Source organism: Monodelphis domestica, chromosome 4, assembly GCF_027887165.1.
Source record: "Monodelphis domestica isolate mMonDom1 chromosome 4, mMonDom1.pri, whole genome shotgun sequence".
NCBI lineage: Eukaryota > Metazoa > Chordata > Mammalia > Didelphimorphia > Didelphidae > Monodelphis > Monodelphis domestica.
The window spans coordinates 239464303-239487268 of record NC_077230.1 but is presented as its reverse complement, the minus strand read 5'-3'; the positions used below and the strand labels follow the sequence as shown (position 1 = coordinate 239487268).

At 40.6% G+C, this 22966-nt stretch overlaps 1 protein-coding gene across 2 annotated transcripts in view; it reads right to left on the bottom strand.

Moving 5' to 3' along the window:
- DRD2 (dopamine receptor D2) overlaps positions 1-22966 on the bottom strand; it is a 104443-nt gene that overhangs the window by 6365 nt on the left and 75112 nt on the right. The window contains exons 3-6 of one of the 2 annotated variants that reach the window (XM_016433856.2): positions 13389-13498; positions 10818-10954; positions 8788-8978; positions 6316-6402 (exon numbers count right to left, since the gene is read on the bottom strand). In XM_016433856.2, the coding sequence (XP_016289342.1) occupies positions 6316-6402; positions 8788-8978; positions 10818-10954; positions 13389-13498 (525 nt within the window). The remainder of the gene's footprint in view (positions 1-6315; positions 6403-8787; positions 8979-10817; positions 10955-13388; positions 13499-22966) is intronic. The other variant, XM_016433855.2, reaches the window with a different exon arrangement.

The following is a 22966-nucleotide window of genomic DNA, read 5'->3' as shown; positions in this document are numbered from 1 at the left end:
TCAACTGCCCCTAAGATAAACTACAAAGTCCTTCCCAGTCCATCTTACACCTCCTTTTCCAGGCGCATCTTGCAGGAAAACTGCCCTGCCTATATTCTCAGTGCCAGCAAAACTAGCCCACTAGATATTTCTTGAATTCAACATTCTGTTTCCATCCGCAGCATCTTTGATCATGCCTGGAATTCACTCCCTCCTTACCTTTGCCCCTTAGAATCCCTGGATTCCTTCCTTCAGTCAAAGAAATATTTATTAAATGGTGACTTTGTTCCCGCCACTGTGCTAGGAACTAAGAGGGACACAAATACAAAAGTGAGACAGTGCCGGTCCTCAAGCAACTTGCATTCTATTACAAGGGTATATTGAGGGTAACTGGTTGGTACAGTAGATTGAGAGCCAGGCCTAAATAATGGAGGTCTTGGGTTCAAATTTGACTTCAGACACTTCCCAGCTATGTGAGCCTGGGCAAGTCACTTAACTCTGATTGCCTAGCCCTTACAGTTTTCTCCCTAGGTATCAATATACAGTATTGATTCTAAGATGGAAAGTAAGGGTTAAAAAAAAGGATACAACATTTGGGGCAGCTAGGTGGCTCAGTGGATTGAAAGTCAGGTTAGAGATCTTGTGTTCAAATATGGCCTCAGACACTTCCTAGCAATGTGACCCTGAGAAAGTAAAATTTTGATTCTATGATGGAAGGTAAAGATTTTTTATGAACATACAATATCTTTACAGAAGAATAAAAATATTGGTTATATGCTAATTATATACATAAAGTTATTTCTGAAGTAGATTGGAAGAGGGATTCCTAGAATAATCAGGAAGGAGGTAGCATTTTATCGGAGTCCTGAAAGGATCAAGAGGTTCAAAAAAGCTAAAAATGAGGAAAGAAGGCATTCGAAGTATGTGGGACAGCCAGTAAAAGAGCACAGGAACAGAAGACAGAATGATGTCTATGAGGAACAACAAACAGGCTGGTGTGACAGAAGCAGAGCATGTGATAGAGAATAATCAGTCTGGAAAGATAAGCTGGAGCCAGATTACAAAAGAGTTTTAGTGCCAGACAGAAGAGTATGCATTTTCTCCTAATGACAATAAGATAAATGAAACTTTCTGAACAGGAAAGTGGCAAATTCATACCTGAGACTGAGGAAGACAATTCTGTTGGCTGTGTGGAAGATGGATGGAATTGGGGAAGAGATTGAAAGCAGGGGGACCAATTAAGAGGATATTACAGTAGTCAAGACAAGATGTAGTGATGACCTGAACTAGGATGACTGGTGTGAGTGGAGAGAGGGGGATTGATGTAAGGCATGTTGAGGAAGATACGATGCTGGGAAGGATAACTAACCAAAAAGATTCTGACAAGCAGAAGCATTAGGTTGGTAAAATAAAATTGAATAGGGATAAATATCAAGTCTTGTACTTGGGTTAAAAAAAAATCACCCTCCCATTCAAGAGGGGAGAGGCACGGTTAAATTGCTATTTTGAGTAAAAAAGAGCTGGGGCAAATGGCTGACTAAATAAGAATTCGCATTGTGAGGTGGTTTTGATGAAAGCTTATGTGATTCAAGGCTGCATCAAGAAACCCCAGAATTATGGAGGTGATCATCCCCCAAATGGTATTCTGCCTTGGTCAGACCACAGCTGGAATTTTAAGAAAGACAATGATTAACTGGAAAGTGTCCAGAGGAGAGCAACTCATCTTCTCCTGCCATAAACTCAGAAGCCTTCACCATCTTGGTTGCCCTCCTCTGAACACTTTCCATAAACTCATTGTCCCTTTTAAACTATAATGTCCAGAACTGAGTGTGTACTCTGACTGAGGTCTGACCATGGCAGAGAACAGGGGAACAATCACTCTATATACCTAGGAGCTCTTAACACCATAGTCTGAATCACATCAGTTTTCTTGGCTGACACAGTATAATGTTGGCTAAAGAAAAGAAGAACTCTCTGAAGCAAGATACTTTTTTTTTCTAGTATTTGAAGGACTATCCTTCAGAAGAGAAATAAGATTTGCTCTCTTTGGTCCCAAAGCACAGAATTAGGAGCAACGAGTAGACCTTGCAAAGAAGTGGATTTAGGATTGCTATCGGGATAAATTTCCTAACAATTAATGCTGTCCAGGACAGCTTAGGTGGATCAGTAGACAATGCACCAGACGTAGAGTCAGGAAGATTTGGATTCAAATCTGGCCTCAGACACTTCCTAGCTATGTGAGCTTGAGCAATTCACTTAACCCACATTGCCTAGCCCTTACTGCTCTTCTGCCTTAGAACCAATACAAAGTACAAAGTATTGGTTCTAAGGCAAAGGTAAGGGTTAAAAAAAACAAGTAAATCAGTTAGGAGCAGATAGGTAGCACAGTAGAGAGAGCACCATGAGAAATGGGTTCAAATCTAGCCTTAGATACTTCTTAGCTGTGTGACTTTGGGTCAGTCACTTAACCCCAATTACCTAGCTCTTGCCACTCTTCTATCTTAGAACTGGCACTAAGACAGAAGGTAAGGGTTAAACCACAACCATTAATGCTGTTCAAAAGTAGCATTGCCTGCCTTGAGAGATGGGTTTCCTGTCACTGGAGGTTTTCCAGTAAGGGTTAGATGATGGCTTTGAAAGTATATCACAGGGGACTTATGAAAAACAAGGCTGTCCACCTCTAGAGAAAGAACTGTTGGAGTAGAAATGCAGATGAAAACATGATTTATCACTTGGTTATATGGGTTTATGTTTGAGGGTTTGGTTTTCTAAGATTGCTCTATTATAAAAAGGAATAATATGGAAATAGGTTTTGAGTGATAATACATGTAAAACCCAGTGAAATTGCTTGTCAGCTCTGGGAGGAGGGAGGGAAGAGGAGAGGGAGACAAACACGAATCATGTAACTATGGAAAACATCTGCGTAAATTTGTTATTGGAATAAAAAAGATACATTTTTTAAAAGAAGTCTATCATGGTGGGAATTCCTTTCAGGGATATACTGGATTAAGGAACTGCTTGCCGACTCTCAAATTCTGTAATTCTGTGACTGAGTTAGAATACTAAAACAGGATTTGGCAACTGGTTAGATACAGGAGCAAGAGTAAGTGAGAGTGAAGCGTAGAGAATGACTCCTAACTTGTGAAAGGTGAAAGACTTAGTACAGTGTTTGGTACATAGTAGGCCCTTCATAACTGTATATTGGCTGACTGACTCATAGTGCTCCCAATAATACTATTCACTGGCATGATTCTTTGAAGGGTGTACCATGCTTTCCTCATAACAACTTTGTGAGGATGCTATTGTAAATTAATATTATGCCTCTCTTACAGATTAGGAAACTGAGGCTCAGAGACATTAAGTGACTTTGCCAGGGCCATATGTTAGTAAATATTAGAAGAAGCAAATGAGGCGATGTGTACAAAGAATGTTGCAAAGCAACATATAAATTTGAGCTGTGAAATGTGCTCATCTGGAATGAGAAAATGTGTTCAATTTTTCATCAGCAGCTGCTGCCTAAAACACCTGCAGGCTCTGGCTGACCTCATGAAGAACAGACCCAGTTGTTTCCCTCTGTCAATAATATTGGTTTGCCACCTTCTAGAAACCCAGGATCCCCTTGTGGCCAAAGTGCCCCCAATCACAGAACCATAGAGGCAGAGCTGGAAGGGACCTTGGAGGTCCTCCAGGCTAATCCTCTCATTTTACAAAGGAAGAAACTGATGGTCAAAGAGGTTAAGTGATTTGTCCAGGGTTGCATAGGTAGCAAGTGGGAAAGCTCAGATTTGAATCAAGGTTTTCTGTGTCTTCCTGTGATCTTTCCACAGTACCACAGTCTCTTAATACAGATTCACAGAACTGTGAGGTTGAAAAAGGGACATCAAAAGCCTCTTAGGGCAATCCAGCATCTCAAGAATTTCCTTTAGAAGAGGTCCAAAAGGGGAAGAGGCTGCCATGAGAGGCAGAAGGTTCCCTCTCTTTGGAAGTTTTGAAGCAAAGGCTGGAGGACCACTTGTAAGGTAGGTTATAGAAGAGATGCCTTCCATGTATAGGTTGACTTTGATGACTGATGAGGTCTCTTCCAATTCTCCAGTTCAGATTCTGGTCATCCAGGCTTTGCTTCAAGACCATTAGTGAAACCTATATTTACTGTTGTTTTATTTTTTTTTTTAATATTTACCTTTTGTTTTAGAATTGATACTAAATGTTGGTTCTAAGGCAGAAGAGCATGAAGGGTTGGAAAATTGGGGTTAAGTGACTTGCCCAGGGTCACACAGCTAGGAAGTGTCTGAGGCCAGTTTGAATCCAGGACCTCCTACGTCTAGGCCTGACACTCTATCCACTGAGTCACTTAGCTGCCCTTGTGCCTACTACTTTTAGAGATGGCCTATTTTTCTTTTTGCCATTGTTCAAGCATTCAGTCATGTCTGAATCTTCATGGCCCCCATAGCATCCCAGACTCGTCTATCCTCTACCATCTGTCTAAGAATGTCCAAGTTCATGCTCGTGCTTTCCATGGCATTTATCCATCTCAAATTCTGCTGTCCCCTTCTCCTTTTGCCTTCAATCTGTCCCAACAACAGGGTCTTTTTCAATGAGTCTGTCTTTTCATTATGTGGTCAAAATATTTGTTTAAACTTCAGGATGTGACCTTCCTGTGAATAGTCCGGATTAATTTTTTTAAGTTTTGACTGATTTAGTCTCCTAGGTAGGTCTAATTTTTTGGAAATTTTGTTTCACTATTTGTAGGTGGATCCCCAGTACCAGGAATAGAGTAGGTGCTTAATAAATTCTGGTTTATTGATTGATTATACCCAAATGGATCTGCTACTTTTTTCCTTTTTCCCAGCTCCTACCAATTACTCCAAGTTTTGCTCATTCGGGACAGAGGAAATCTAATCCCTCTTGTGCATGACAGCTCATCAAATACCTGGAGAAAGCTAGCTTGTTTTTCTGAACCTTTTCATCCTTAGGCAAAGCATCTCTAGCTCCTTCAGCTGATCCACATTCACCCCTTCAGCATGTCCTTCATTAGCACGAAGTCCCTTTCAACCTTACAATTCTATGAATCTGTATTAAGGTCTGGTAACAGCATAGTAACAGCATCCTGACCTCATAGAGATGCCAAGGGGATCTAGTGAGATTACACACCTAAAACATCTTGTGAGCCTTGGACAAAATTTGTAGTAACCCCAAGATTGCATCAGCTCTTTTTGGCCTGCCTTATCACACAGCTGACTTATTATTTGAAGTCCACTCAAACCCCACCCCCCATCTTTTTTTATATGACCTGCAAATGGGTTGGCAGTGTGATAAGGGAGGCCAAAAAGAGTTGGTGCAATCTCAAGAGTTAATATGTCTGTACTGTGGGTACATAGTGGTGACAGATATGGTCCCCCATCTTGTGTTTGTGAGGTTATTTCTTGAACACAAGTATAAAGCTTTATGTTTATTCCCATTAAATTTCATCTGATTCAATTCAGCCCACAGCTGCAATGAGTCAAGCTCTTTTTGATTCCTGACTTTGTCATCATGTGTATTAGTTGATTCTCCCATGTATCATCCACACATTGGTAAGTATGGCATCGGGCTTTTATTTGAGTGCAGATAAAAATGGGAAACGTCGTGGGGCCAAGCCTGTGCTTGGGGCACTCTCCTGGAGGCTCCTTTCAAGTTTACAGGGAAATATCAATGACTTCTACTTTTTGCTGTGACTGTTTGACCAGCTTTAAAAAAGCTTTGTTGTTGTTGTGGTTGTTGTTGTGTCATTTTCAGTTGTTTCTGACTCTTTGTGACCCCATTTAGGGTTTTCTTGGCAGAGATACTGACATGGTTTGTCATTTCCTTCTCCAAATCATTTTACAGATAAGAAAAACTGAGGCAAATGAGGTAAAGTGACTTGCCCAGCGTCACACAGATAGTAAATGTCTAGGCCAGATTTGAACTCGGTCAGATAAGTCTTCCTGATTCCTGATTCCAAGCTCAGGGTTCTATCCACTGTGCCCACAAACTGCCCCAAACAACAACAAAAATTCAGCCACCTCTAAATCCATCTAACTGTTCTGGTCTAGCCTACATCTCTCCCTCTTGTCCATAAGAATAGCATAAGAGGCTAAAATCGGGGAAAATTCTATCTGCAGCATCTTCTCAAATGCCCTAAGTACTGTCTGTGGGGGGTTGGGGGCAGAAATCTGGCAGGCATAGAACACTTGTCTCCCAGGGCATGCTTACCCTACTGGGACCAGGTGATGTGTGAGAATTTCTTATTTCCCATGTGGTGGCTGAGTGTCCCGGGGATTGAACAGGAGGTCTGACACTCTATCCTATAATACCTACCACTTTCCTCTTGTTCACTGGGAAACTCCCATTGGATTTCACGATAATAGTGCAGAGCTTCATATCATCAGGGTGAGTGCATTTATCCTGTGGGGAGAAAGCCAGGAGAGGTCACAGGGACAGTGGAGTGGGACAAGTAAGTGAGGAAAAAATAATAATAGCTGATGTTTACAGAAAGGCAGCTGAGGGGGATGGGGCAGCTGGGTAGCTCAGTGGATTGAGAGTCAGGTCCAGAGACAGGAAGTCCTGGGTTCAAATCTGACCTCAGACACTTCATAGCTGTGTGACCCTGGGCACGTCACTTAACCCCCATTGCCTATCCCTTACTGCTTAGAAAGAAAGAAAGAAAGAAAGAAAGAAAGAAAGAAAGAAAGAAAGAAAGAAAGAAAGAAGGAAAGAAGGAAAGAAAGAAAGAAAGAAAGAAGGAAAGAAGGAAAGAAAGAAAGAAAGAAAGAAAGAAAGAAAGAAAGAAAGAAAGAAAGAAAGAAAGAAAGAAAGAAAGAAAGAAAGAAAGAAAGAAAGAAAGGAAGGAAGGAAGGAAGGAAGGAAGGAAGGAAGGAAGGAAAGAAAGAAAGAAAGAAAGAAAGAAAGAAAGAAAGAAAGAAAGAAAGAAAGAAAGAAAGAAAGAAAGAAAGAAAGAAAGAAAGAAAGAAAGAAAGAAAGAAAGAAAGAAAGAAAGAAAGAAAGAAAGAAAGAAGGAAGGAAAGAAAGAAAGGAAGAAAGGAAGAAAGGAAGAAAGAAAGAAAAAGAAAAGAAAAGAAAGACAGTTTAGGTAGCATAGTGGATAGAGTGCCAGACCTAGAATCAGGAAAACTTGAATTCAAATATGACCTCAAACACTCCTAGCTATGTGACCCTGGGAAAGTCACTTAATCCTGTTTGCCTCTGTTTCCTTATCTGTAAAATGAGCTGGAAAAGGAAATGGCAGACTCTTCCAGTATCTTTGCCAAGAAAAACCCCAAATGGAGTCATGAAGAGTTGGACATGATTGAAATGACTAAACAACAACAACAAGCATTTACTTTCTGCCAAAAGGTTTTCAAAAAGTTTTATATTATTTGACTTTATAGAAACCCTATCAGATAGGAGCCACTATTAGCCCTATTTAATAGATGGGGAAACTGCCCAAGAGAGGTTGTCACTTGCCCATCGTCACACAGGTAGTAAGAGACTTCCTGTCATCAAGGCAAGTGTTCTGTCCACTTTACCACCTTGCTGCTACTTTCAAAAGAAGCCTGATGAACAGTTAATCCAAGAGAGGGTAGTCAGAGAAAGTAGAAGGAAAGAAGCTGAGAGAGGGGTAATTAAGAATGATGAGACAAGAAAATAAGAGGGGAAGAGAAAAGAGGTCAGGAGAAAAAAAGCTCAAAAGGAGGGAAGAAGCAAAGGGCTTAGAATAATATTCTATATGTATTAATTAGGTGACCCATAAACTTTTGCTGGATTAAAATTTTAAAAATAATACATGCATGTATAATTGTATATATACATATGTGTACATATACACATACACACATATAAGGGAAGGGGCTAGAAGGGAGAAAGAGGAAAGTTGCCAGAGAGGTCAGCCTTCCAAGGTAAGGTAGGAAAAAGAGAAAGTACACAGCCTAAAGGAAGTTGAAGTTGTGTGTGTGTGTGTGTGTGTGTGTGTGTGTGTGTGTGTGTGTGTGTGTGTGTGTGTGTGTTGGGGGATTGGGGTAGATTAGAGAAATGGGAGTTTGGGAGAAGTAGAAATCACAGGAAAGGGAGGTTGAGGCAGAAACAGGTAAGAGGCAAGGAGATTGAATGGGAGAAAGATGATAGGAGTTGGAGGTCAGAAAACCAAATTTGGGGGGAAAGAGCAAAGAGATTAGTCAAAATAACAGGGAGGAGTATCTTCAAAATAGGCAAGGGACCTAGGGTGAAGAATAGGAGGACCACTCTAAGATCAAAACAATAATACAAAAACTTTCCAGGGATAAAAGCAGGTGGATTAAAAGTCCCTACAGACTCACCTCTAAAAATATAGTTTCATAGAGTGAGAGATAGGAGGGACTTTAGTCATGATGTTGTCTAATTCCTCATTTACAGATGGAGAAACTGAGGCCAAGAGAAGTTAATTGATTCTCATACCAGTTCTGAACAAGACCATAACTACACTGAGGCATTAATCCTCAGCTATGAGTCTAGCACTCCCTTTAAACATTTCTGTATGTGTCCCTTATGTGATATCTTATTACTACCAAATTCTAATACGTTGTCCCTATCACTGGATTCACTTCTAGGCAAGTGAACACTTCAGGTCATGCTTGCCCATCCTTGCCCAGAAATATGGTTTGGACACCTGAGTGACTAAGACGATCTATAGCATTCTACATGGCCCTGGGTAGAACATGAGCCCAGGGCTGGAAGGAGGGATGACTTAGGTGAGTGAGTTGGCACAAAGGCCTGGTAGAATGGGGCAGAACAAGGAAATGCAGATGGAGAAAAGACCTTGAGTGGGGCCTGTGCATCAGACTCCAGCCCCCGGCTGCTGCGCTTGGTGTTGACACGCTTCCGGCGCTTTCGAAGGACGATGTAAATCTGAACATAGACGAGCAGGGTGACGATGAAGGGCACGTAGAAGGAGACGATGGAGGAGTAGACAACAAAGGCAGGATTGGCAATGATGCACTCATTCTGATCTAGGGGAAATGAAAACAAAAAGGACTGTCAGTGGCCCAATCTCCTTAGCTGGGCATTTAAGGCCTCTCCATAGCCCAGCCCCATTCAACCTTCTTTCCCTTTAACCCCTCCGTGTTCAACTTTTCACAGTTTCCCAACAGTCTATGATCATTCCATCATTTGGAATTATTTCTTTGTTCCATCTTCCTAGCCAAATTTCTCTCATCCTCAAATCCCAGTTCCGCCATGCAAACTTTTCTAATAATCCCAGCCCCTGTTTATTCCTTTATTCTCTGAACTCTTTAAGCACGCCTAGGTGGTACCCAGCATTAGCTCATTGCAAACAGGAATTTCTTGTGTAATAATAAATGCCTGCTGACTGATGGGTTGATTGAATGATTAAGTACTTCACCACTTACTTAATACTTAATCCTGCCCTGCTTTGCTCACTAATTGTCTCCTGTGAGTGAGAATCAAAGATATGGGAGGGACCTCAGAGGCCATTCAGTTCAACCCCATTTGGAGACCTGAAGATGAATAGTCTGATCACTGCTGCTTGAAGTCTTTTACAGAGGGGGAACCTACTGCCTCTCAAAAAAGATAATTCTTCCTTTTGATAATTATAAAGATTAGAAAACTGTTCCTTGAATGGAGCTGAAATCTTCCTTTCACTACAGCTTTCTTCCATTTCTCCTTTTTTCTGCTCTCTGAGGCCAAGCAGACAGAACAAATCTCATCTTTGTTTGACCCAAGTACCTTCGAGTACTTGGGGATAGCTAACATATCCTGCCCTAAATCTTTCTCCAGAGTGAATATCCCAAGTTCCTTCAACCAGTTCCCTTATGGCCCAATCTCTGGCCCCTTCAGAAATCTGGTTACTATCCTTAAAAAACCTCGTATCCATAATTAAACCTCTCCAGGGCATGGAACATATCTTACAATTCCATTGTGTTTCCCACTGGCATAGGCTCCAGGCCCTCAAAAAGTCTCTGTTATTCTTAGTTGAGTGCCTCCTAGATCCACCTGATTCCTTCTAGACCAAGGCCACAACCCCATCAAAAAAGGTCCTAAGGTATCAGCTCACCTTATGGCATGTTCAGCATACCGTGTGTACAGTGTGTATTAGGGACTAAGGGACAGGGAAGGAGTCTGGGCCTGTGATTTCATTGGCATTAGGAAGTCTAGGGTTAGAAACTCCCTCCACAGATGCAAACTAATAACTCCTTGATAATTGAGGATCTTAGTCACTTGGGGAACCACAGAGTTGAGTGACTGCCTATGGTCAATATAGCCAGAATATGAGAATTATATTTTCATATCTTGTATTATTTTTATACCAGGGTCCTGAATTATAAAGGCTCAAAATCTGTTCCTATATATTAAGGAGAATTTATATTCTCTTTATCCTGAGGAATATGGTCCTTTCACAGACTCTGGCTAATAGGAAATATTACCTGCAATGATACTTTTCCAGCATATGTGCAAGACTTCTCCTATCAGTTTGGGAAAGGGCTGAGAGTCTGATGGAACACGTCCTAATGACCTGATTGCCAATTAAAGATATCTTGATATGTACAAGGGAGAAGCTAAACAATGACTTCTCCAAAATGTATATAGATACCAGGCCAGGAGTTTCTGTTTATCTTATGATGGACAGTCATTTGACTGTTATTAGGATGTCTTTACTGGTCAAATAATGAAGTATTTTAAATGAAGAAATACTGTCTGTCTATAATTTGCTACACAAGTAGCACCCTGAAAGCATGGGTATCCCCCTGCTCAGTATCTAAAAGACATCTTCATCCAAGTTGGTATAACTGGGCCTATTAGGTGCACCAGGAAGACATGGCTGGCTTTACCTGTGTTGTTGAGCCCGAAAAGCAGTGGGCAGGAGATGGCGAAGGACAGAACCCAGACAACGGTGATCATGACGGTAACACGGCGCTTGGAGCTGTAGCGGGTGTTGTAGAGCATTGGCATAGCTACTGCTGTGTACCTAAAGTAGTGGGGATGGTGGGGTGAGAGAGTTATCAAAAGTGCCACTTTCTGATACCAACTAGCTTCTTCTTTGTTTTTTTTTTTTAAAGAAACCCTTCCCTTCCATCTTAGAATCAATATTGGGGCCTAAGATACTTCCTAGCTGTGTGACTCTGGGCAAGTCACTTAACCCCCATTGCCTAGCCCTGACTGCTCTTCTGCCTTGGAACCAATACATAGTATTGATTCTAAGACAGAAGTTAAGGGTTTCAAAAAAAATCATAATTGTGTATTGACTCCAAGAGCTGTGCAATGGAGATTAAGTGACTTGCCCAGGATCACACAGTTAGAAAGTATCTCAGGCTAGATTTGAACTTAGGACCTCCTGTTTTTTAGGCCTGTCTCTCCATCCACTGAGCCACCCAGCTGCCCCCTCTATCTTGCTTCTTGGATTACTCACTCACCTATTCTTCAGGGCCCAACTCATGTCTTTCTTTTTCTACAAGATGGCTCCAGCCTATGATCTATGATCTTATGATCCTTGGTGGACTCTCTCTTCTCCCAACAGAATGTAAGCTCTTTGAGAATGGAATTGTTTCATTTTATTTTAGTCTGTGTCTTCACCCTTTAGCATAATGCCTATCGTATAGCAGGCACTCAATAAATGTCTGCTTAGATGAAATGAATTGTTTGTTTGAATCTTATATAGAGTCCATCATAGTGCTTAATTCAGTCAACATTTATTATATGATTACTATATGATCTGGGAATACAAAGAAAGATAAAGGAAAGCATAGCATCTGCCCTCAAGGAGCTCACATTTTAATGGGGAGTTGGCAAACAAACGAGTTCCCTGCTTCCTCTGTTAATGATTTCCCATTTATCATATATATATGCATATATATATATGTGTGTATATATATATATATATATATATATATAGTTTGCTTTGTATATATTGGTTTGCATGTTATTTTGCCCATTAGATTATAAGTTCCTTGAGGGTAGGGGCAGCCTTTTGTCTCTTTTTCCATCATCAGAGCTTAGCATGGTGCTTGGCACAAAGTAAGCACCTAATAAATGTTTGTTGATTGATTGATGAAAAATATATATATATATGATCAATAGAGTATGAAGGAAGATAATCTCAGTGAGAAGGTACTACCAGAAAAAAAAGTTTTTTATAGGAACTAGAATTTGAATTTGGTTTTGAAAACAATGGAAGCCAGGAGGCAGAGGTAAGGAAAAAGAATATTCCAGCCATAGAGGAAAGCCAAGAACAAGTCTCCAAGTGAGTCTCCAAATGAGTGATGAATAGTAAGATGTCCCTTGTAGGTGACTCAATAACATCTCAGAGTTCAAAGGAGGCAATAAAATCTAAGAGGTCTGGAAAGGTAGAAAGGAGCCAAGATGTGAAAAGCTTAAATTTTTTTAACCCTTACCTTTCATCTTAGAATCAATACTGTGTATTGGATTCAAGGCAGAAAAGTGGTAAGGTCTAGGCAATAGGGGGTCAGATGACTTGCCCAGATTCACTTAGCTAGGAAGCATCTGAGGTCTGATTTGAACCCAAGACTTCCTATCTTAGCTTAGCTCTCAATCCACTGATCCATCTAGCTCCTACCTGTGACATGCTTTAAATAACAACCAGAGGATTTTATATTTGATCATGGAGGTAATAGGGAGCCACTGGAACTTATTGAATTGGGGCAGGTGTGACATGGTCAGCCCCACATTTTAGAAATATTAGTTTGACAGCTGAGTGAAAGATAGGCTAGAGTGGGGAGACACTTAAGGAAGGGAGACCATCAGAAGGTTATTTATTGTCAATAGTCTAGATGTGGGGTGCAGACGGCCTGTAACCAGGGCTTTGGCTATTAAAGTGGAGAAAAAGAGATCATAGACAAGGGATTTTGTTAAGATAGACACTGAAATTAAAACTCATCACTTAATAAATTCCTATATTTTAATTACTGATTGACAAAAATATACTCTGGGCTCATTCTTCCAGCTTCCTATTGCTCACAGTCCCATCAAGAAATCAGAAAGAAAGAAGGAAAGAAAGAAGGAAAGAAGGAAAGAAAGAAAGAAAGAAAGAAAAAAAGAAAGAAAGAAAGAAAGAAAGAAAGAAAGAAAGAAAGAAAGAAAGAAAGAAAGAAAGAAAGAAAGAAAGAAAGAAAGAAAGAAAGAAAGAAAGAAAGAAAGAAAGAAAGAAAGAAAGAAAGAAAGAAAGAAAGAAAGAAAGGAAGGAAGGAAGGAAGGAAGGAAGGAAGGAAGGAAGGAAGGAAGGAAGGAAGAAAGAAAGAAAGAAAGAAAGAAAGAAAGAAAGAAAGAAAGAAAGAAAGAAAGAAAGAAAGAAAGAAAGAAAGAAAGAAAAGAAAAAAACAGAGAGCAGCATGCAGAGGAATGACTCATTTGGACCCTTGCCCCTGCCAGCTGAGCTGTGCTCTCACCTGTCGATGCTGATGGCACAAAGGTTGAGGATGCTTGCAGTGCACATCATTACATCCAGAGTAACAAATATATCACAGTGAATCCGACTGAACTTCCACTCTCCTACCACCTGGAAAGAGAAAAAAGCCCTGCTTTATTCTGTCTATGGCCTTCACAAAACATAGCTCCCAGAACTAAGCATAATAATAAAGTTATGTGATAACTAGGGCAGAATATATCAGAGTCATTATTTCCCTTGTTTTAGAGTTCTTCAACCTATTAAAGAAGCCTAAGATTACATGAAAGTTTTTGGTGGACACATATCGAGTTTACTGTCCAGTCAGACCCCTAGATCTTTTCCCACTGTACTAACCTTTTTCTTTTGTGTATCTGGGCTCTATTATCCAATGTTATTTGTCCCTCCCAACTTCATGGCATCTGCACATCTGATGGGCATGCCATCAATCAAATGAACATTTATTAAGTAGTTCCTGACATTCATCAGGCACTGGAGATTCAAAGACATAAGGAAAAAGAGGGCCTCGGTCCCTCCTCTAAAGGAGGTACATGCCACTCATATCTGTATCCAAGGTCATTTTTTTTAAAAAAAAGAACCCTAATTTTTTGTCTTAGAATTAATCAATACTAAATCAGTTTTAAGGCAGAAAAACAATAAGCGCTAGGCAACTCAGATTGAGTGACTTTCCCAGAGTAATACAGCTAGGAAGTGTCTGAGGCCAGATTTGAACTTGAAACTCCCCCCGCCTGGCCCTCAGGTCACTGAGCCACTTAGCTGCCCCATCTAAGGTCCTTAATAAAAATGTTAAACAACATAAGGTCAAGCACAGATCTGTGGAACATTTCAATGGAAATGTCCTTTCATGTAAATTATTCCTTGAGTGTGGTCATGCAATCAATTCTGAATCTAATGTTAATCTAGTCTAGCCCTTATCTCACCATGTTTTCCACAAACTCAATATTAAAAACTGTCAAATTCCTTTCCAAAATCATGTTATGCTGTTCTATGTCATTCTACCGCTCACTCAGGCTTCTAAGCTATTTTGTCTGGCGATCAATGACCATGAATTTACACCAAAGATGGAAATATATGGCATTCTCCATGTAACTATAAATATCTAGTGACTAATTGATTTTTTAGGAGATAGACATGTTGTCCTTAGCAACAGGCTCTAGGATCTCCCCAAACCATAGCCTTTCCACCAAGTTATCATTACTGGGATGAGGCTACAGACCCACTACTAGTGTCATCAAGCTCCTATCACCAGTGCCCCAAGACCAGAGTTTTTTCCACCACACTTTCTCCCATTGATTAATTCCTTCCAAAACTCCATTTTGAGGAAGAGCCCAGACCAATTATACTTCTCTGTCCAGACTTGGCCACCATGTTTCAGCTGCCTTCTCCTATCCTTCTGACCTTCTTCTCCCATATGTGAATCTTTCTCATTGGTGAGTTCCAAATGGAGGTTCTCTCCATTTTGAGAATGAACCTCAGACCAGTCATTCTTCATTTTCCAGACTTTTTGCTCATGTTCACATACAGGTATCTTCTTTTCCTATCCTGTTCCTCTACTCAATGCTTTTCAGATCCCTTTGGGATTTATCTTCCTCCATTAGAATATAAGCTCTTTGAAGTCAAGGACTCTTTTTTTTTTTTTACTTGCATTACACAAGTAAAGCTTAACAAATGTTTGTTGATTTAACACCAGAACAGAGGTTCAAAGAAATTAAGTGATTCACCCCATGTTACACATCCAGTAACTGATAGGGCCAAATCTAATTCATTTGTCTTTCCACAGTGCCAAAGATGATGTCACAACCTTGCCTTGGTCCTATTTTAACATCTTAGAGCCTTTGTTGTTAGGAAATGCTTCCTCTGTCTAATCAATAAACATTTATTAAGCCCTTACTATATGCCAGGAACTGTACTAAGCTAGAATACAGATAAGAATTTTTAAAAAAAAAAACAACCCTCAAACCCTGCCCTAAAGGAATTTATATTCTGTTGGAGGAAGATAACACATAATAAAAACGGAAAGGGGAAGAAGAGAGGAAGAGGAATGATACTGTGCAGGGGCATAGTGAAGAAAGTTCATAGAATCAGGAATGGAATTCAGAGAGGATTGAAGATGTAAATGACGATGGCCTGAGCATTTTCCTTAAAGAGAAGTTCTAGGAGGAATTGGCCATCAAAGGAAAGGTCTGCAAGGGTAGAGTGATCTTTCAGGGAGAAAAGGCTTCTGGGACATGGTGGAGACAGTCCATAGAGTCAGTAACAGAACCTAAAGAAGAATGAAAGGCTTTTAGCACTGACCCACACCCTCAATGCTGTAATGAAAGCATTATCTCTACTTGAAAGGCATGTAGACCTCAGGGAAGGTGAGAAGAAGGTTAAGGGACAATTTTCCCAAGAAGCCCACAGACCTGGTCTGATTTTTTTTTTGCTTATAACAATAGAATAATAAAATAATAGAAGAGGCATTAAAGAAATGTTTCCCTCTCCCTCCCTGAGAAATGGAGTTGAGTAGTGCTGACTCTGACATATGTCATAATGTGGGGACTAATTATAACTTGTCCTGTTCCAGTCACTGCTTTCTCAGGCTCTGGGACAGGAAACCAAATTCAGCATTTAAGCCCGATGGTGGGCAATGTAGCAGCCATCACCAGATGCTGAGGAGAGAGGCCTCTTCTTAGAAGACAGGAAACCTCCCCCCAGGGCATTATTGTTTGGGTTCTGAAATTAGAAAGATGACTTGAAGATTCTTCTCCTGGGTTTCCTGATCTTCACTGGGAGCTGTTTGGGAGAGAGATATGCCAACAAGATGGGGGGAGGCTCTTTAATGATATCTGAATGACAGGTAGATGGGCCATCATAAGGACTGTGGAAAGAGGAGAGGGAGAAGTAGGGGGAAAGCATCAGAACAGGAGCATTTTTTACCTGCAAGGGACACTTTGCACAGCCCTCATTAGCTGGCATCTGCTTCTCAATCCTAGAAGCTTTCTCTAGGGAAAGTGATTTGGGCATTATGCCAACAGTGATGGGGCATCTTATATTTATCTATGTGAAAAAGGACACATTACTAAGGCAGCTAGCTGATGTAGTGGGTAAGAATGTTGTACTTGGAATCAGGAAGACAAGTTCCAATACTGCCTCAGACACTCACTAGCTGTGTGATCCTGGACAAATCACTTAACTTCTGCCTGCTTGTTTTCTCATCTGTAAAAATTAGGATAATAATATTATTTACCTCACAAAGTTGTTTTGAGAATTAAATGAGGTAATATTTACAAAACTCTCAGCACAGTCTCTAGTAAATAGTAGTCATTTAATAAATGCTTATTCACTTTCCTTCCCCTTTCCAATCCCCCCTAGGCTTCAAGGAAAGAAAGAGAACTGGTGAATATATTAAGATTTTCTCCATGTGATCCCATTCCATATCCCAACCAGCCAATCAGGCCAACTATCTTGCCATTCACTCTATTGCTGTCCTATCTAGAATAACATTTTTGGACTTGACAGCCAGAAAAATGCCACCATTTCTATAGAAGAATTAAGCAACTTCACCTTGAAACACCTACCCTGGGGTCTAGCTGTCTTGATTAATAAAGGAATAAATCCCCATTCAGCTAGACCACTTTATGTAGTGACCCCCAGATCTATATACCTGCAAGTCATCCATTCCATCCATATTGTCATTTGCTTATTTATGTCCTTCCTTTTGCCACCTCTTGCTTGGGTCTCAGAATATCAGAACAATGCTACCATATTGTCATTGTTCCTGAAAACAATTGTCAATTTGTTGCCTTGTAGATCAATTTATCTGACATCCCTGTGGCTTTCCCTTGCTATTTCAAGTTATATATATTTTATCTCCTATTTATTAGAATATAATCTCCTTGAGGGGGATGACTAACTTTTGTATATACATATACAAACATATATATTTCTAGAGATTTCCTCATAGTAATTAATCAGTTAACCAGCAAACATTTATTAAGCATATACTAAGCCTCAGACAAACACTAGGGACATAATTATAAGAATGCAGTGATCTTTGCCCTCATGGAACTCAGGTTCTTTCAGTTAGACAACAAGTACTGATTTCTCTCTTTCTCATCCTCTCAGGCTGAACTGCCTAGGGATTCAGTGAAATGGAAATAAGGATAGAATACAATGAAAAGGCATGGAAATAAAAGATGACATTCTCTGTGTGAATAACAGAGAAAAGTCCATTTTGGCTGGACCATAGAGTATGGAAAGGGTAGATGATATATAATGAAGCTGGCAAGATAGGTTGCCCCAAGTCAAACAAAGGGTTTTCTATTTTGTCCCAGAAGAAATAGGGAGCCATAGAAGTTTATCAAGCAGGGGAATGACAAAATCAGGTCTATACTTATTACTTTGTCACCTGAACAGAGGATAGATTAGAGAGGAGAAAGATTTGAGGTAGGGAGATCCATTTAGTAGATCAAACTGAATTAAAGTGATGACTTTGTAAGTAGATTGAAAGGGATGGATAGAGGAGATAAAGTGGGTTGGGGAGAAATGGTAAGATTTGGCAAGTTATTAGATATGTTGGGTGATGAGAAGCAAGGAACTGAAGATGACTTCTAGGTTATAGACTCAGATTACTAGAAGAATGGTGTGAGACAAGAAATGAAATGGGGAAGTTTGATAGCAGGGAGGGTATAAGGTTTTAGGGTAAAGATGAGTTTTATCTTGGACGTGGAATTTGAGGTGTCCATTAGGAAGCCACTTTGAAATGTCCAATAGGTAGTTAGTGAGGCAGAATTGAAACTCAAGAGAGAAAGAGATCTAGTCTCTACATCTAGGTATCATCTGCCTAAAGATATCAGTTAAACCCAAGGCTAATGAGGTAGTCAAAAGAGTTTAGAGAGAATAAAAATAATAATAGCTAGCATTTATATAGCATTTTGTGGTTCACAAAGGGCTTTATATAGGTTATATGTGGGAGGAAGGTGCGAATATTATCACCATTTCACAGAAAAAGAAAATGAAATACATTGTGTCTGAAACAGGATTTGAACTCAGGAGTTCCTGATCTCTGATCCAATACTATTTCAAATATAACATTGGTACCCAGGACTTAAGTAGACCCATAGAATTGTATGCCTGGAAGAGATCTTAGCAATCATTCCTAATTTTACAGATGAGGAAACTGAGGCCCAGAGAGGTGATATAGTTCACCTGATATAGTTCACATGTGAACCCAAGTTCACATGGACAGTTCCTGAAAGAGCTAAGTCTAGAATTCAGCCCAGTGCTTCAGTCTAGTGCTTTCCATGATACCATACTGATGTAGGTTGTTGATGCTCTTGCTTTATTCAAGCCTGATTTCTTACAGGTCTGAGTTTGCAATCTGAGGGCCTTAGAGGGATTTAAGTATCTGGGAGCTTAGATTTAAACAGGTTGTCTAGATGACCTTTAAGGTTCAGGATAGCCATAATTCTATTGTTCCTCTAGAATATATGTTCCTCTAGGGAGCAGCCTGTTACTAGGGTAGGTAAGCCAAGACATTGTCTTAGGTACTGATGTTAATGCTTAAGTATTTCCTGGAGGGGACGCACTCTCTTTCTACTATAATCAACAGACCACCATCTCTACACCTCATGCCTCAGAAGCCTCAACTTGCTGACAATCTTGAGGAAGTTGGGGGCAAAGTGGGTCCAGGGAAAGTGTGGGTTTGTGGGCTGAGCGAACTGGGAAATGTCAGGGAGGGGGCAGGTCTATTCCTTGGACTGTACCCATGGTCAGACTGTCTGTTGTATCTGTGTTTCTCCCTCTCCTTCTTGACCCCTGCCCACTCCATACCCTAACTCCCTTGCAGATGGTCTGCCCCAGTGCCCAAGTTGGGATTTGAACTTAAACCTTCCTCACTGCAAGTCCAACATTCTATCCATCTAGATTACTCTGATTCTTTATGCCTAGTTACTAAGATTTATAGTTATGTCTTTGAAAGGGAGCCATGCTAGAGACTTTCTCTTAGGGGTAGGCCTGATCTGTAAGCTTATGCCAAGGCTCTTCCTTATAAACCCCAAGTGGGAGCATGAAAATATGAGCAATTTCTGGGACCTTCTAAGGCTGGCTTGACAAGGGAGCAGGGCAAAGCCAAAGGAGCACCAAGGAGCCCCTGGGATCTCTGGTCATTTGATTTCTGAATTTCAGACAGTGAACCAGACACCTGTGCCCCAGAGGACTCTGGCTGGATAAATAAGTCTGGCTGAACTACAGGGGCAATCCACAATTGCTATAGTTGCTTTCCTGACTTCACGTCCCATATCACAGCACACATTCTCTTCTGGATCAGGAGTCTACAAGGTGGCCAGGAGTCCTTGAGATGCATGATCAACTAATTGTGGGTTGGAATCAAGGTGATGGTAGATCAAGGGGCAATTTCTAATACAACTGCATCTTCCCTTCACCCACTACAGGACTCATTTCTCCCTTGTTCCCTGTTCTGAGACTGACACCCTGCTGCCAGCATAAACTAAGAAAAAACATTTTGACTAATGAGGACAGCTAAGTAGCACAGTGGATAGAATGCTGGCCTTGAAGTCAAGAAGACTCATCTTTCTGAGTTCAAATATTGCCCCAATCCTTACTAAGTGTGTCACCATGGGCAAATCACTTAACCCTGTTAGCCTCAGTTTCTTCATCCATAAAATGTGCTGAGGAAGAAAATGGCAAATCACTCTAATGTCTTTGCCAAGAAAGTCCCAAATGGAGTCATGAAGAGTTGAACATGACTGAAAAATGAGCGTATGATCAAAAGAATCCAAAGATCATTAGTCCAGACTTTCATATGTGGCTTCTGACTCATAGAATCATAGGTTTAGAGATTTAGAATGTATCCACTTTTGCCAGTTGAGGAAATTGAAGCCCAGAAAGTTTGTGATTTGTGATCAAATAAAGTAATAAGTGATACAGACAAGGGTTTTTATTAAGCCCTTACCTATGTAAAAATGGAGATTTGAACCCCAGACTTCAATCCCCAGAAGTCTTTGGCAGTTCCCAGAATTCCCTATAATCTCACCTGAATCCCTACCTGGGATGAGAACAAAATTTGTATTTAAGCTGACTGTACCACGGACTCACTCTCTGCTTCCACTTCTAAGCACATGTGTCTCTCAAGATGTAGAGTAAGTGGCTGTGAATGGGCTATTCAGCCTGAGACATGTGCTTTTCTTATTTTGTAATTTCTTATTTCCTTGATTTCTAATAATCTTTAATAAACCTCTAAAAATATAATACTTTTATTAGAGAAACTAATTTAACTGTTACACCTAAGATAGAAGGGCAAGTTGCTAGGCAATTGGGGTTAAGTGACTTGACTAGAGTCACACAGCTAGGAAGTATCTGAAGCCAAAACTGAAGCAGATTCTCCTGACTCCAGGCCTGTGCCAAGGTTTTATCTAGAGTTCTTTGACTCCAAATCAAGCATAGACAGAATGATCTCTAGTATGCCAATCTTATCTTTCACTTCTCATTGCTTCTTTCCCACAGTTCTGAAGGGAGTAAGCCAGTTTATTTGGGACTATATAGCAGTGTCTGAGGTGGGTGGTGTGGGGAGTGGGGAATAATTTATGCTAATAGAATGTTTCTTACACCAGGTACAAAATTCTCACCTTTTTGCTATAAACAGCTGCTTTTTCTAGCCTCTGCTGGGCAGCCCTCTAACCTTAGGATAAGCCGATCTCTGTTTTTTTACATCTACTGCCCTAATATTCAATATAAATGATAGATATTAAATATGTCCATTTCCCAAAGAGAGAAGGGACTCCTCTTCCCTGTGGACAATGGTTCTTTTCAATAGGGGTTATATCATGGACATTGGCTTTGATTGGAGAAGATGGATTTAGGTCAACTCTAAGCAAGTACTTCTCAGTACTGATCAGTTATAGGACGATGAAACACATGACTAAGGGAGATTGTGACATCTTTTTCTTAGGTCATCTGTAAGAAATAAGCTCTTCCTCTGTCTCTCTGGGATGGATTCAGTATGATCTGGCTTGTAAGCAGTGTAGCCTCTCTTGTCATGAACTATCATACCATGAAAAAGCACCTAGATTTGGAGTCAGGAAACCTGGGTTTATAGCTTACTGTGATGGTAACTGTGTGACCAGAGGCAAGTCCATCAACCTCTCAGTTTCCTCATCTGCAAAATGGAAATGGTAATTTATTACTATCTTCTTTGAGGTGCTGCCAAGGAAAAGCTTTGTAAATATTTTAATGGTGAGCAGAATGATGGACAGGTTGGGACATTTAAACTCCCTCAGCCTTAAAGTTCTACAATACAGGTTGTTACCATAGACAGTGATGCCTAATGAGTGAAGCTATAAGAATGATGATGATAATGATGATTAAAACAATAGCTAAACATTTATCTAGCACTTTAAGATGTGCAAAGGACTTTATGTATATTATCTCATTTGATTCTCACAACAATCTTGTAAGACAGGTGCTATTATCATCTCCATTTTACATTTGGGGCAGAGAGAAGTGAAGTGATTTGCTCAGGGTAATACCATAGTAAGTGCCTGAGGAGAGATTTAACCTCAGATTTTATTGACTCCAACTTCATCCCTCTATCTACTGTATTACCTAACTGGAACCAAGCCAACGGTCTGAATAGAGCCTGTGACAGAGGCTGGCACCAGAGAAAAAAGTGCCAAGCTGAAGGGTATGTGAAATTGATCACTTTGATGGGGGAAGGGCCCCAGGAGTGAAAACTGGCTGGGAGAGCAGTGAAGCTCTCTCGGTCATGAGAAGCCAAAGAGAGAAGGTGGAAAAAGACTTTTTTCTTAGGGTTACCCACTTTTCCTGCTGGTGACTAGAAATCTTCCCCCCCTACACTTCCCAACTAAAGGGATTTTCTGAAGAGAAACCTGAGCAGACTTTACCTCAGCTCCTGTTGCCTAGGGGTGAATCAACCTGACTTTCTCTCAGGGGGCTCAAGCTGCCAAGACCTGAGTTCCCGACAAACTGGAGGAAGGAGGGGAAAGGGTTTAGATAGAGACAGGGACCCCCTTTCCCCACTTTCTTTTTCCCATTCTTCCCTGCCCATTATTCCTTTTGTATTATCTGATTACGTTAACATTAAATGTTATCTGTTCCCCAAATTGAGTGTGAGTGAACGGATCAAGGGGAGACCCTTTGGTCTCGAGTAGTGGAGGGGGGACAAGAGGGACAAGAGTGAATTGAGGAAAGCAGCTTTACCTAAGGAGGGAAGGTAGAAGGGAGAAGATCTTCAAACCGCCTTTCCTCTCTCTGAGCCAACCCATTACATCTGCTATCTCCCCTGAACCCCACTTTGAGAAGGGGATTCTCTTCTCTTTCTCTCTCTCCATACCAAAAGTCCAAACTTCCCATTGGGGCACAAACCTTCCTCCTTTTATCTTTTTTAAGACAGTTGGCACCCCAGATTTAAAAGAACCCCATTTATTTAAAAAAAAACACTTTAGTGACTAACTGTCACCAACTGTCATCAACTGTCAGTTGTGAAGTTGTTTGTCAATTACAACTCCTGAGGCTAACAGCCTTTGTCACTGACTCTGCCTA